Source organism: Nicotiana tomentosiformis, chromosome 9 (assembly GCF_000390325.3).
Source record: "Nicotiana tomentosiformis chromosome 9, ASM39032v3, whole genome shotgun sequence".
NCBI classification, from domain to species: domain Eukaryota; kingdom Viridiplantae; phylum Streptophyta; class Magnoliopsida; order Solanales; family Solanaceae; genus Nicotiana; species Nicotiana tomentosiformis.
Genome location: NC_090820.1, coordinates 64,123,802 through 64,137,269, shown reverse-complemented (window position 1 = coordinate 64,137,269; position 13,468 = coordinate 64,123,802). Strand labels below are relative to the sequence as shown.

The 13,468-nt window shown below is 38.1% G+C and overlaps 1 protein-coding gene and 1 long non-coding RNA gene across 2 annotated transcripts; one reads left to right on the top strand and one right to left on the bottom strand.

The window, feature by feature from the left end:
- Positions 1-663: 663 nt before the first annotated feature.
- On the bottom strand, positions 664-11,255 carry LOC104088545 (uncharacterized). Its single transcript, XM_009593246.3, has 2 exons — positions 10,935-11,255; positions 664-1,121 (listed from the first exon to the last, which is right to left on the bottom strand). Exons 1-2 carry the CDS (start codon positions 11,253-11,255, stop codon positions 942-944), a joined length of 501 nt encoding a protein of 166 aa, XP_009591541.1. The 3' UTR covers positions 664-941.
- LOC138899385 (uncharacterized) lies at positions 10,916-11,343 on the top strand. The gene is made up of 2 exons (XR_011410869.1): positions 10,916-11,002; positions 11,180-11,343. It is a non-coding gene; the product is annotated as an uncharacterized lncRNA (long non-coding RNA).
- The last annotated feature ends 2,125 nt before the right edge of the window (positions 11,344-13,468 follow it).

Here is a 13,468-nt window from a genome sequence, read left to right as displayed (position 1 = left end):
GACTCTTAAAAGACACCTATTGCACAAGTAGCCGTATCTCTCACCTTTAGTAAAATCCTCTCGGGGGTGATCATATTTGGAAGGCATTGGTCCAAAAACTGGTAATTTGATACATATCTTGACCATCTTCTACCTAGAAAGGTGACAATGCAAGTTTTCTGCATAAAGACTCGGGTGAAAAATTTGTGATAGATACTTGGCAAGTGCTGCAAAGGAGTCTGTATCTTTAAATAAACTTCTCAAACTTGTTGATCTTATTTTTCTAGACTTCTGGACTAATGACAAAACTGAAAAGTTGAGACAATACTTCATTAAAGTGGTCTGCTGTTTTCTGACGTATTTAGCAAAGTCTTTCTTATGATCAAATCTTGCTTTGCATTGTTAAATCTTAGAGCTGGTAGAACTATCTGCAAATGAAATGCTAAACCAGAGTGTTTGGATCAATTGCATTCTTTCTTTCACCCTTTATTGGTAAATGAAGAACTTGCACAGGAAGTGCTTACGGTTGGGTCTCATTTCTTCAATTCATTTCCTACGAGAGGACAACTAGGCAATTACCAACACCGATAATTAGGCTTGTTACAGATCATGGCTACAATGAAACTGGGCACAATCAGTACTGCAATATGATAACAGAGGCAAAGCTCATAATGGTATCTTCACTTGAGAAAAAAAAACTATAGAATTATTAAAGTACATCAGCGAGCTACCATAGCAACACGTTTTTGAAGATATTCAACATCCATCATAAGCTCCTAGAAACATAAAACTCCTACAAATTGAAATAACTACATACAGATAATAGGAAAATATAATAATCCGAAGCTATGAATCATCCATTGAGATATCTAAAAGTTATCAAATATTCAACTATACAAAATTGAATGTCATCTTGTCCAGAATCATCCTATACAAAATTGAGAATCATCCTCTGTAACTCTTCATTCTTGTCCAGAATTCTCTTCTACACATAAAAAAGTAACAAGCTCCCGAGGGGGCCCTGCCCAAACTGGAAGGTCGAAGAATGACTGCTTCATCCTTTCTTCTTCTAAAGTACAATATGCCTCAGCAACATCACAGAGATTGGATACCTTGCGAATCACCGCTTCCTGAGCTTCAGCCTGAAAGAAGTGTTAGTAATTTAGTTAGATAGCTCATCAAATATGTTACTTCCTATCTTAAAAATAATGAAGCTGCTGCTATTCAGAAAATCATACGTGAGGGACCTTGGTTTATTGGAGGTCATTCCCTAACTATCAGAAAATGGGAACTGAGATTTGCAGCATCCGAAGCCACCAACACATGCACTGCAATTTGGGTTAGATTGCAGGACTTGCCTACTGATTAATACGACTTCAAATATTAACAAAAATTGGTAGCAAGATAGGGAATCTGCTGAGAATTGACAACTGCACCACAAATGCCATCAGGGATAAATATGCTCGGACATGCGTACAAGTTCCATCGGAACACCCCTCTACTTTCATATATCTTTATTAGTGAGCATAAACGATCATTAGCTTATGAAGCGTACCCAAATTTATGCATCAATTGGGAAAGAATTGGTCATAGGGCCATTACATGCCCTTATAAAAAACCAACAGATCAATATTCTCCAAATGAAGACTCTAATCTATGACCCAAAACAGCTGATTCTACCATTGCTGCCAAGCAGAGGATCACGAACCCACAGGATAAAAATTGCTGGACAGTAGTATCACTTTTAAAGAAAATAAAAAATCTCAGCACCCTAACAATAATAACCAGCAAGTTTTAAACAAAACCAAACTCCAACCTTGCCAAGAAAGAGAGCCCTAACTATAACCTACGTTGCTTCGACACGGCAATTTAGGTGCCGCACCCGTGTCGACACGACACAAGTATGGGTGTGGTCTGTGTGTATATGGGATCCATACCGAATCTGGTCAAACAATTTTGGGTACTTTGACCACGATGAAAGTAAAATTCGAGACGAGATAAAATTTGATTCCCGAAATCAGAACCAAAACTAGGGTAAATTTAAAGAAAATAGCATACCTTATCTAGGAAATCAATAATTCACTTATCTACAACTTGATAATAAAAAAGAAATCCACACTTTACAAGCTATACGTAAGTATTCCGCAAAATTTATCATAATGTAAAGATAGTTTTATTTTTTTATTTTTTATTTGAATTATTATTAGCCGGATCCCCGCACCAGTATCCGTACTAGGATTCGTATCCCCGAATCTTAGAATTTATATTTCGAAGAATCGAACCTCCAGATCCGCATCCGTGTCGGACACCCGCACCCGTATCCGAGCAACTTAGACTATAACCCTAACCATAATGACAATTATCCCCTGAAAAAAGAAGTCCTAACTAATACAAAAGTCATTACTAGCTCTATTGGTACAAGTACACCCTCCATAAAGCACTCATCAAGTACAATTACTCATAGTACAACTACTCCTAGTTTAACTAATATCAAGATATAGAAAGTTTATATAGCTGGACAGGTGCACAAAGACATATCCTAAGTTGCTCGGACTCAGGTGCGGGTGTCGGATGTCTGATATGGGTGCGGATAAAGAGATTGAATTTTTCATGATCTAAATTATAAGATTAAGGAATACGGATCTAAGTACGGATACAGATGCAGGGATTCATAATTAAATATAATTCAAATATCTAAAAACAGAGTTAAAAATATGTCTACATTATGAGATATTATGCGAACCTTACAAGGTATTCCGAGAAGGAGAAAATATTGACCAAAAGCAGAATCCAAGAAGGAGACAAAAGAAGACTAACATAGAAATTTCTATATACAAGGTATTTCATTTTCTTCAATTTGCCGAATTTCTCAATCGATTTAGGTTAAAGTACCCAAAATTGGTTGACCATATCTGCTACGGATCCCACACCCACATCGTGTTACGGGTGCGACACCGAAAGTGAATAGTCTGAGCAACTTAGTACATATAAAATACACCAACTCCCAACTTAGGACAGACACAAGTATGGGTGTGGTCTGTGTGTATATGGGATCCGTACCGGATCTGGTCAAATAATTTTGGGTACTTTGACCGCGATAAAAGGAAAAATTCGAGACGAGATAAAATTTGATTCCCGAAATCAGAACCAAAACTAGGGTAAATTTGAAGAAAATAGCATACCTTATCTAGGAAATCAATAATTCACTTATCTACAACTTTATAATAAAAAGAAAATCCACACTTTACAAGCTATACGTAAGTATTCCGCAAAATTTATCATAATGTAAAGATAGTTTTATATTTTTACTTTTTATTTGAATTATTATTAGCCGGATCCCCGCACCAGTATCCGTACTAGGATTCGTATCCCCGAATCTTAGAATTTATATTTCAAAGAATCCAACCTCTAGATCCGCACCCGTGTCGGACACCCGCACCCGTGTCTGAGTAACTTAGACTATAACCCTAACCATAATGACAATTATCCCTTGAAAAAAGAAGTCCTAACTAATACAAAAGTCATTACTAGCTCTATTGGTACAAGTACACCTCCCATAAAGCTCTCATCAAGTACAATTACTCATAGTACACCTACTCCTAGTTTAACTAATATCAAGATATAGAAAGTTTATATAGCTGGACAGGTGCACAAAGACATATCCTAAGTTGCTCGGACTCAGGTGCGGGTGTCGGATGTCTGATATGGGTGTGGATATAGAGATCGAATCCTTCATGATCTAAATTTTAAGATTAAGGAATATGGATCTAGGTACGGATACAGATATAGGGATTCAATTAAAAATAATTCAAATATCTAAAAACAGAGTTAAAAATATGTCTACATTATGAGATATTATGCGCAAACCTTACAAGGTATTCCGAGAAGGAGAAAATATTGACCAAAAGCAGAATCCAAGAAGGAGACAAAGGAAAAGGACTAACATAGAAATTTCTATATACAAGGTATTTCATTTTCTTCAATTTGCCGAATTTCTCAGTCGATTTAGGTTAAAGTACCCAAAATTGGTTGACCATATCTGCTACGGATCCCACACCCACATCGTGTTACGGGTGCGACACCGAAAGTGAATAGTCTGAGCAACTTAGTACATATAAAATACACCAACTCCCAACTTAGGACAGACACAAGTATGGGTGTGGTCTGTGTGTATATGGGATCCGTACCGGATCTGGTCAAATAATTTTGGGTACTTTAACCGCGATAAAAGGAAAAATTCGAGACGAGATAAAATTTGATTCCCGAAATCAGAACCAAAACTAGGGTAAATTTGAAGAAAATAGCATACCTTATCTAGGAAATCAATAATTCACTTATCTACAACTTTATAATAAAAAAGAAATCCACACTTTACAAGCTATACGTAAGTATTCCGCAAAGTTTATCATAATGTAAAGATAGTTTTATATTTTTACTTTTTATTTGAATTATTATTAGCCGGATCCCCGCACCAATATCCGTACTAGGATTCGTATCCCCGAATCTTAGAATTTATATTTCGAAGAATCCAACCTCTAGATCCGCACCCGTGTCGGACACCCGCACCCGTGTCTGATTAACTTAGACTATAACACTAACCATAATGACAATTATCCCCTGAAAAAAGAAGTCCTAACTAATACAAAAGTCATTACTAGCTCTATTAGTACAAGTACACCCCTCATAAAGCACTCATCAAGTACAAATACACATAGTACACCTACTCCTAGTTTAACTAATACCAAGATATATAAAGTTTATATAGCTGGACAGGTGCACAAAGACATATCCTAAGTTGATCGGACTCAGGTGCGGGTGTCGGATGTCTTATATGGGTGTGGATATAAAGATCGAATCCTTCATGATCTAAATTTTAAGATTAAGGAGTACGGATCTAGGTACGGATACAGATGCAGGGATTCAATTAAAAATAATTCAAATATCTAAAAAATAGAGTTAAAAATATGTCTACATTGTGAGATATTATGCGCAAACCTTATAAGGTATTCTGAGAAGGAGAAAATATTGACCAAAAGCAGAATCCAAGAAGGAGACAAAAGAAGACTAACATAGAAATTTCTATATACAAGGTATTTCATTTTCTTCAATTTGCCGAATTTCTCAATCGATTTAGGTCAAAGTACACAAAATTGGTTGACCATATCAGCTACGGATCCCACACCCACATCGTGTTACGGGTGCGGCACCGAAAGTGAATAGTCTGAGCAACTTAGGACATATCAAATACACCAACTCCCAACTTAGGACAGACACAAGTATAGGTGTGGTCTGTGTGTATATGGGATTCGTACCGGATCTGGTCAAATAATTTTGGGTACTTTGACCACGATGAAAGGAAAAATTCGAGACGAGATAAAATTTGATTCCCGAAATGAGAACCAAAATTAGGGTAAATTTGAAAAAAATAGCATACCTTATCTAGGAAATCAATAATTCACTTATCTACAACTTGATAATAAAAACGAAATCCACACTTTACAAGCTATACGTAAGTATTCCGCAAAATTTATCATAATGTAAAGATAGTTTTATATTTTTATTTTTTATTTGAATTATTATTAGCCGGATCCCCGCACCCGTATCCGTACTACGATCCGTATCCCCGAATCTTAGAATTTATATTTCAAAGAATCCAACCTCTAGATCCGCACCCGTGTCGGACACCCGCACCCGTATCTGAGCAACTTAGACTATAACCCTAACCATAATGACAATTGTCCCCTAAAAAAAGAAGTCCTAACTAATACAAAAGTCATTACTAGCTCTATTGGTACAAGTACACCCTCCATAAAGCACTCATCAAGTACAATTACTCGTAGTACACCTACTCCTAGTTTAACTAATACCAAGATATAGAAAGTTTATATAGCTGGACAGGTGCACAAAGACATATCCTAAGTTGCTCGAACTCAGGTGCGGGTGTCGGATGTCTGATATGGGTGCGGATATAGAGATTGAATTTTTCATGATCTAAATTTTAAGATTAAGGAGTACGGATCTAAGTACGGATACAGATGCAGGGATTCAATTAAATATAATTCAAATATCTAAAAACAGAGTTAAAAATATGTCTACATTATGAGATATTATGCGCAAACCTTACAAGGTATTCCGAGAAGGAGAAAATATTGATCAAAAGCAGAATCCAAGAAGGAGACAAAGGAAAAGGACTAACATAGAAATTTCTATATGCAAGGTTTTTCATTTTCTTCAATTTGCCGAATTTCTCGGTCGATTTACGTGAAAGTTCCCAAAATTGGTTGACCATATCTGCTACGGATCCCACACCCACGTCGTGTTACGGGTGCGGCACCGAAAGTGAATAGTCCGAGCAACTTAGGACATATCAAATACACCAACTCCCAACTTTGAAAGTTCTCTGATTAACATAAAGACATGGCAATAAAGCTGACCCAAATCACTCCCATACCATTCACACTAAAACTTGATATCACTTGCGTTACCAAACACCGACTCTAGTGACACACCACACTCCCTCCCCCAAAATAGTACAAATCATGACCATCTAGTGAGTTCAGTGGATCTCTAACCACTAACCACATAGGAGCAGGGACGAAGAGTATTTGATGCAAAGCAATCTCACACACCTATGAGCTCCTGAAGAGAAAAACCCAGAACACATTCAAACAGACAAAACTCCATGGGAATAGCAACAGTGAGTAAGAACAAATCACAAGATAAATCATAAAAATTTAAACCATGTCCTGCATTTAACGCTACTGCAAGAACCCTTGTTCAAGACAAGAATACAAAATGTCAAGAACATACATCTACTACCATTGACAGACAATATTTGCCAAACCTTTACATATACCATCAATAAACGATCAAGAAATCTCCAGTAATCCCACTCAAAACACTGACCAAGCATAAAAGAAAATACCCCATATCTCCAACACTAGGAAATGCCAAGAACATCAAAACTGAACTATCAAAGAGAAATGAGCCAAAGAGAGGGAACACCCAACAGCTCCTATGCACAAAGAAACCACTACAACAGGAAGATCTATCTTCAGACTTCAGAGTTCTCGAAACATCCCAAAGGTTTATACCAACCCCCCCCCCCCAAAACCAATGCACCTCAGTGCATGTTAGAGCTGGGAATGAGGGATTATGCACTGAGCCTCAATGTTCTGATGGAGGATCAGCTAATCACTATCCGCATAGAAGACCCAATGCAATTAGCAGAAATAATCACACAAGGTTTGCAGCGGGGATGCACAATGCCACAATCTGATACAAGTTCCCTAGATCACCCCGTATCAAGTAAGGAACCTGATGCCATGCACGCCCATGGAACCACAACCTTGGCTGAGTCCTCTGACATGGTGGACTTAAACGAACCAAACTCCCAATTATGCAACACAACAACCACGGGAGGAAGTCCCATTTCGGAGATATCAACAACAACAGTCCATTCACAACCAAGAATACACGAGCAAAGGAAAGATTAACCAGAAGGATCAGAAACTCGATGGGAGAACAACCCTCCATCAATCAACGCACCGGTAATAGCACAGCACAGGAGAAAGTATCCTCAGCACCATCACAGCCCTTAGAGGATCACGAAGGATTGTCAAGTTTAACAGAAAGACGATAGAGTTCTTAAACATGAGAGAACCAAGAACACGCATCTTCAAAGAAACATATAAAAATATGTTCTCTATTACTGCTGACTCTCTACAAGTGTTCACTACATATAAGGACTTGCATCAACACTCTGCCACGCAAATATGTGATGGGTTGATCCCATCATTGTTCACTCAGCATGAGAGTCTGAATCAGGAGAATCACACGCACACTTCAACTTCTAGCCTCAACTCACCCCTTAGTCTACAGGAAACAAATCCACCTCGAAGAAGAATTATGAATATGGTGATGTGGAATTGTCAGGGTGCTAGTCAGCCCTATGTTCGAAGGAGTTTGTGATCTATAGTGGACTGGAGCAAGCCAGTTCTAATCGCTCTCGTGGAAACCAAACTAGAAGACCATCATGAGTTAATGCACCATTTCAATTTCTCTAACATGATTCAGGTTGGTGCATCTGGAAGATCAGGAGGACTAGCTATTTTCTGGACTGAAGATATAACTGTTGAACAGATTGTTGCGACGGGATCAAGAGTTCCATGCTCTTATCAAGAAGCAAGTTAATTCTCAAACTTGGTAATTATAGTATATGCTATCAATTATTACAATGATAGGCAAATATTATTGCAAAATTTAGAGATTATTCTTCAACACTATAGTGGTCCTTGGCTTCTAGGAGGTGATTTTAGTGAAATACATAAAAGTTCTAAGACAATTTGGTGGTAACTCGGATCTAGGAACAGAACAAATAGTTTCTTAAGATGACTTGATAATTGTGGCATGATGGACTTTGGCTTTTATGACTTGATATACATGGACCAAAAAAGGAAAAATAAGAGAAGCTTGATTATGAAAAGATTAGATAGATTTTTACTAATCCACAATGACTTGAATTATATCAAGATAATTTTGTCCAACATTTACCTAGTTTACATTCAGACCACCGCCCTTTATTGTTAATTCTTAATAGGGAAATTTGGGCAAGAACAAGTTATTTAGGTTTGAATCAATGTGAAAGTCTCATCCAGCTTTCATAAACTTCATTCCTGAATCATTGGATAACCAGTAAAGCCTAGAAAGTGCTACGGAAAATTTCACTAGGAATGATATGACTTCGAATACATACTTTTGGAGAATGTTTTTGCAAAGAAGCGGCAGTTTGTTGCTAGACTTAATGGAATCCAATGGGCTTTAGAGAAAAAACCCTAATGTTTTCTCATTCAATATAGAAAAGACGCTGACTATGGAATTCAACAACATTCTCAAAAGCGAAGAAGACTTTTGGAATCTAAAATCTCATATTCAATGGCCAAATGAAGGCGATGCTAATACAAAGTTTTTTTCACTTATCTACTATTCAAAGACGTAGAGAAAATAGAATTTGGAGCTCACTAGACGAACATGGAAACTGGAGTTCGACCAAAATACCATAAGAAGCAATATCTTGCATTTCTTCACGAGCTTATATACTACTGATTCTTCTCAATTTAACTGGAATTACTTCCCTAGCACCTATAATATCTTGAGTAAGGAAGACAAAGGAACAATTAAACAGAAACCTTACTGATAGTGAGATTTGGGACACTATCAAGTTGTTCAAACCCCTAAAAGCATCTAGCCCTGATTAATTACACTCCATTTTTTGTCAAAAATATTGGTCTATCGTGGGAACCTCAGTTATTATTTTCTGTAATTTTTTCTGATAACCGTGGTATCTGGGCACCTTGCGCGCACCTCGACTACTTACACGGGATACCTGCCACCTCCCACCAACAGCATGTACCAGGTAACTCGTCCACCTAAACTTGGATAGATGGAAAGAAATCGCCTAGTGTTTATGCCTCTGCTGGAATTTGAACCTGAGATCTCATGGTTCTCAACCCACTTTATTGACCACTAGGCCACATCCTTGGGTGTAATTTTATTTTTTATTTTTTTTTTGTGCAAAAAATAATGATACTATTATGTGCAACTCGAGCCATAAAACAATTACAAAAATTTGAATTAGACCATATCTTGATGAAATCAATAACCTCACTCAAATTAGTTTCATTAAGTATAGACGCGCTTCCAATAATGCTATAATTGTCCAAGAAGCCATTTCTTCTTTCAAGAATATGAAAGACAAAAAGGCCAATATGATGATTAATTAGATCTAGAAAAAAACTTTGATAGATCGGAATGGTCCTTTAATAAGCAATCCCTTGTAATGCTTAATTTTCCGCATCATATCATAAAACTTATTATGTATCGTCTCTCCCATCCTCTATAGTTATTAACATTAACAGAACTCCCACAAATATTTTCTACTCAACAAGGGCAATTAGACAAGAGGATCTGCTCTCTCCCTACTTATTTAGAATATGTGAAGCCCTCTCCAAACAAAGTGAACATAAAGTTTTTGAAAATCTTTGAGACCTATAACAATCTCAAGATTGGGACCCAAACTCTCACACCTAATGTTCATCATTGATCTAATACTTTTTTGCAAAAGCTACTCCAAAAGATTTTATAGACACCCTCAATTCTTTTAATATCCTTTCAGGACAGAAAATTAGCTTTAGCAAATCAACAACTATCTTCTTTAACAATATTGCTGAACAAAGCAGAGTTAAAATCACTAATGTCCTTGGTATCAAATGCTCTAACAAATCAGGGAAATGCTTGGGTTTTCCCATTATCAACAAATAAACGGGCAAAAGAGACTATCAGTTTCTCCTTGATAAAGTTAATGCACGACTAAATGGTTCGGAAAGCAAGTTTCTTACTCTAGCAGGGAGAGCAACCATTGTTAAGTCCACCCTAGCTTCTATCCCTAGCCATGTCATGCAAATCAATATTCTTCCCCAATCTATAAGGAATGAACTGGACAAAGCTCAACAAATTCAATTGGGAATCAATGAGTGAAAAAAGTAAGCTACATCTCGTAGCCTATGATAACATTGCCAAATCAAATAAGTTACGGGGTCTTGGCCTCTATAAGATGAAGGCTAAAAACGTTTCCTTATCGGACTCACTTTGGAGTTTATTAAATGCAAAAATAGCCTCCTGCGGCTAAGTATTTGCCTAAACTCTGTGGAACCTCACTCATCTTAGCCTAGAGGGGAAAAACAATCGTCACTCCTACATCTGGAAAACTATCCTCAAGGGGTGGGAACATTGCAAAAATAATACTAGGTAAATAGTTTATAATGGCAAAACTAGTAATCTTTGGTATTACACTAATAGCGAAAGACAAGTAAAGTAATCCCTATTTTTTTTACCAATACTTTGCCGGAAAACAAAACCTAAAACTCCTGAAAGATATAAAAAACGGCGAGCAATACCTGAGCTAGGAGCCCATCAACTAGCCGCCCTGAGGTCGAATCCAATGATTGCGCCAGCGGATCAAATGGTACAGTGGTGCTCTGGTGAAGGTTTCGTCGTTCGATTTCGATTTCGGCTTCTGCTTTCATTTCATTCAATGACTTCGACTCTCTTTCGTACTGTGCAATCTCTTTTTCGTACTGTGCTTTGATTTTTAGGAGTACCTTTTTCTTCATTTTTAAGTATGCCTTTTTCTCCTTAGCAGCTGGATTTGGCGGCGGCGGAGGTGGTTGAGTGGACGGCAGAACGCTGCTTCCGCCACTTGTAGACAAAGGCTCCATCGTTCACCACCTCCCATTCGTCGGCGGTAGCCATCGTATTGCTTGTAAAAGTGGTCAGTCAATGGGTGAAGCTAGGCAGTCAAGAGAAGAACAACAAGATGGTGGAACAGTGAGAATGATTGGCCAATATTTTAAATGTAACTAGTCAATTTATCTGTGCTTCGCGCGATGGTATGAGAATAAATTGAATTTATGGCATGATGTTGTTGTAAAGTAGTCTAGATATAAGAGAGAATTTTTGTGTTAATGCATAAAACATGTATATTTTGGCTGATTCACTCAAACTCTCCATATCATCAAGTTCCAAATTGATAATGTTCTAATCCTTAGAAAAATGATTATCTGTCTGCAAGTTGATCATGCACTTCACAAATTCCTACAGCACAACATATTCGGTGTTTGGAACTCTTTCCAGACAGAATGATGCGAAGCCTAATTCTTGTTCAGAAATTTAGATGCATATCAGATAAGACTTGAACAAAAAGGCACAATGAACTTCACATGATTAATGCTGCAGAAAGGTTACTTCCCAAATGGACTAGTTATCTCCATATTACGCCATCCTTGATTATCATGCCAAGACTGTTACTTTGGCGATGCCAGAGTTTCCTAGATTGAAGTGGAAGGGTTCGTCCGTCAGTGCATCCAGCCAGGTAATATCTTTTCTGAAGGCTCGATACATGGTCGAGAATGGTTGTTTTTCTTATCTAGCTTATGTTCGGGATACTACTGCAGAGACTCGGGCGATAGATTCAGTACCTATAGTCCGGGAGTTTTCCGATGTGTTTCCTTTTGATCTTCCAGGATGCCACCAGATCGTGATATCGATTTCTCTTTTGATTTGGCTCCAGGTACCCAACCTATCTCTATCCCACCATACCGCATGGCTCCGAAAGAGTTGAAGGAGTTGAAGGAACAACTAGAGGAGTTGCTAGCAAAGGGTTTCGTCAGACCAAGTGTATCGCCTTGGGGTGCACCAGTGTTATTTGTGAAGAAGAAAGATGGGACTATGCGGATGTGCATTGATTACCGCCAGTTGAACAAAGTCACTATTAAGAACAAGTACCCATTGCCGTGTATTGATGATTTGTTTGACCAGTTGCAGGATGCTAGGGTGTTCTCTAAGATCGACTTGATATCGGGGTACCATCAGTTAAAGATTCGGGATTTAGATCTTCCGAAGACTGCTTTCCGAACTAGATATGGCCATTATGAGTTTCTAGTAATGTCCTTCGGTTTGACTAACTCCCCAGCGGCATTTATGGATTTGATTAACAGGGTATTCAGGCCATATATTGATTCGTTTGCCATTGTCTTCATTGATGACATTTTTATCTACTCGCGCAGTATAGAGGAGCACGAGCATCATTTGAGAGTGGTGCTTCAGACCATGTGAGAACACAAGCTACATGCTAGGTTCTCCAAGTGTGAGTTTTGGTTAGATTCTTTGGAATTCTTGGGGAATGTTATATCAGACTAGGGTATAAAGGTTGATCCCAAGAAGATCGAGGCAGTTAAGAGTTGGCCTCGTCCTACCACAACGACCGATATCAGGAACTTCTTGGGGTTGGCAAGTTATTATCGTCAGTTTGTGGAGGGTTTCTCATCTATTGTAGCACCTTTGAATAGATTGATACAGAAGGGTGCTCCATTCCGATGGTCTGACGATTGTGAGGCGAGCTTTCAGAAGCTCAAGACAACCTTGACTTCAACACCAATGTTAGTGTTGCCTTCCGGTTCCAGGATGTATACTATGTATTGCGACGCTTCACGCGTTGGCTTGGGTTGTGTATTGATGCAAAAGAGGTGAGTTATTGCATATGCTTCACATTACCTGAAGACCCATGAGAAGAATTACCCTGTGCATGATTTAGAGTTGGCCGCGATTGTTCATGCCCTTAAGATCTGGAGGCGTTATCTTTATGGGGTGTCCTGTGAGATTTACACTGATTATCGTAACTTGCAGCATTTGTTCAAGCAAAGGGATTTAAATTTGAGACAACGTAGGTGGCTTGAGATACTAAAGGACTATGATATTACCATTATTTACCATCTGGGCAACGCGAATGTAGTTGCGGATGCCTTGAGTAGAAAGGCGGAGAGTATGGGTAGCTTGGTATTCATTTCAGCATAGGAGAGGCCATTAGCTTTGAACATTCAGTCTTTGGCTAATAGACTTGTGAGGTTGGATATTTCAAATCCCAACCGAGTTC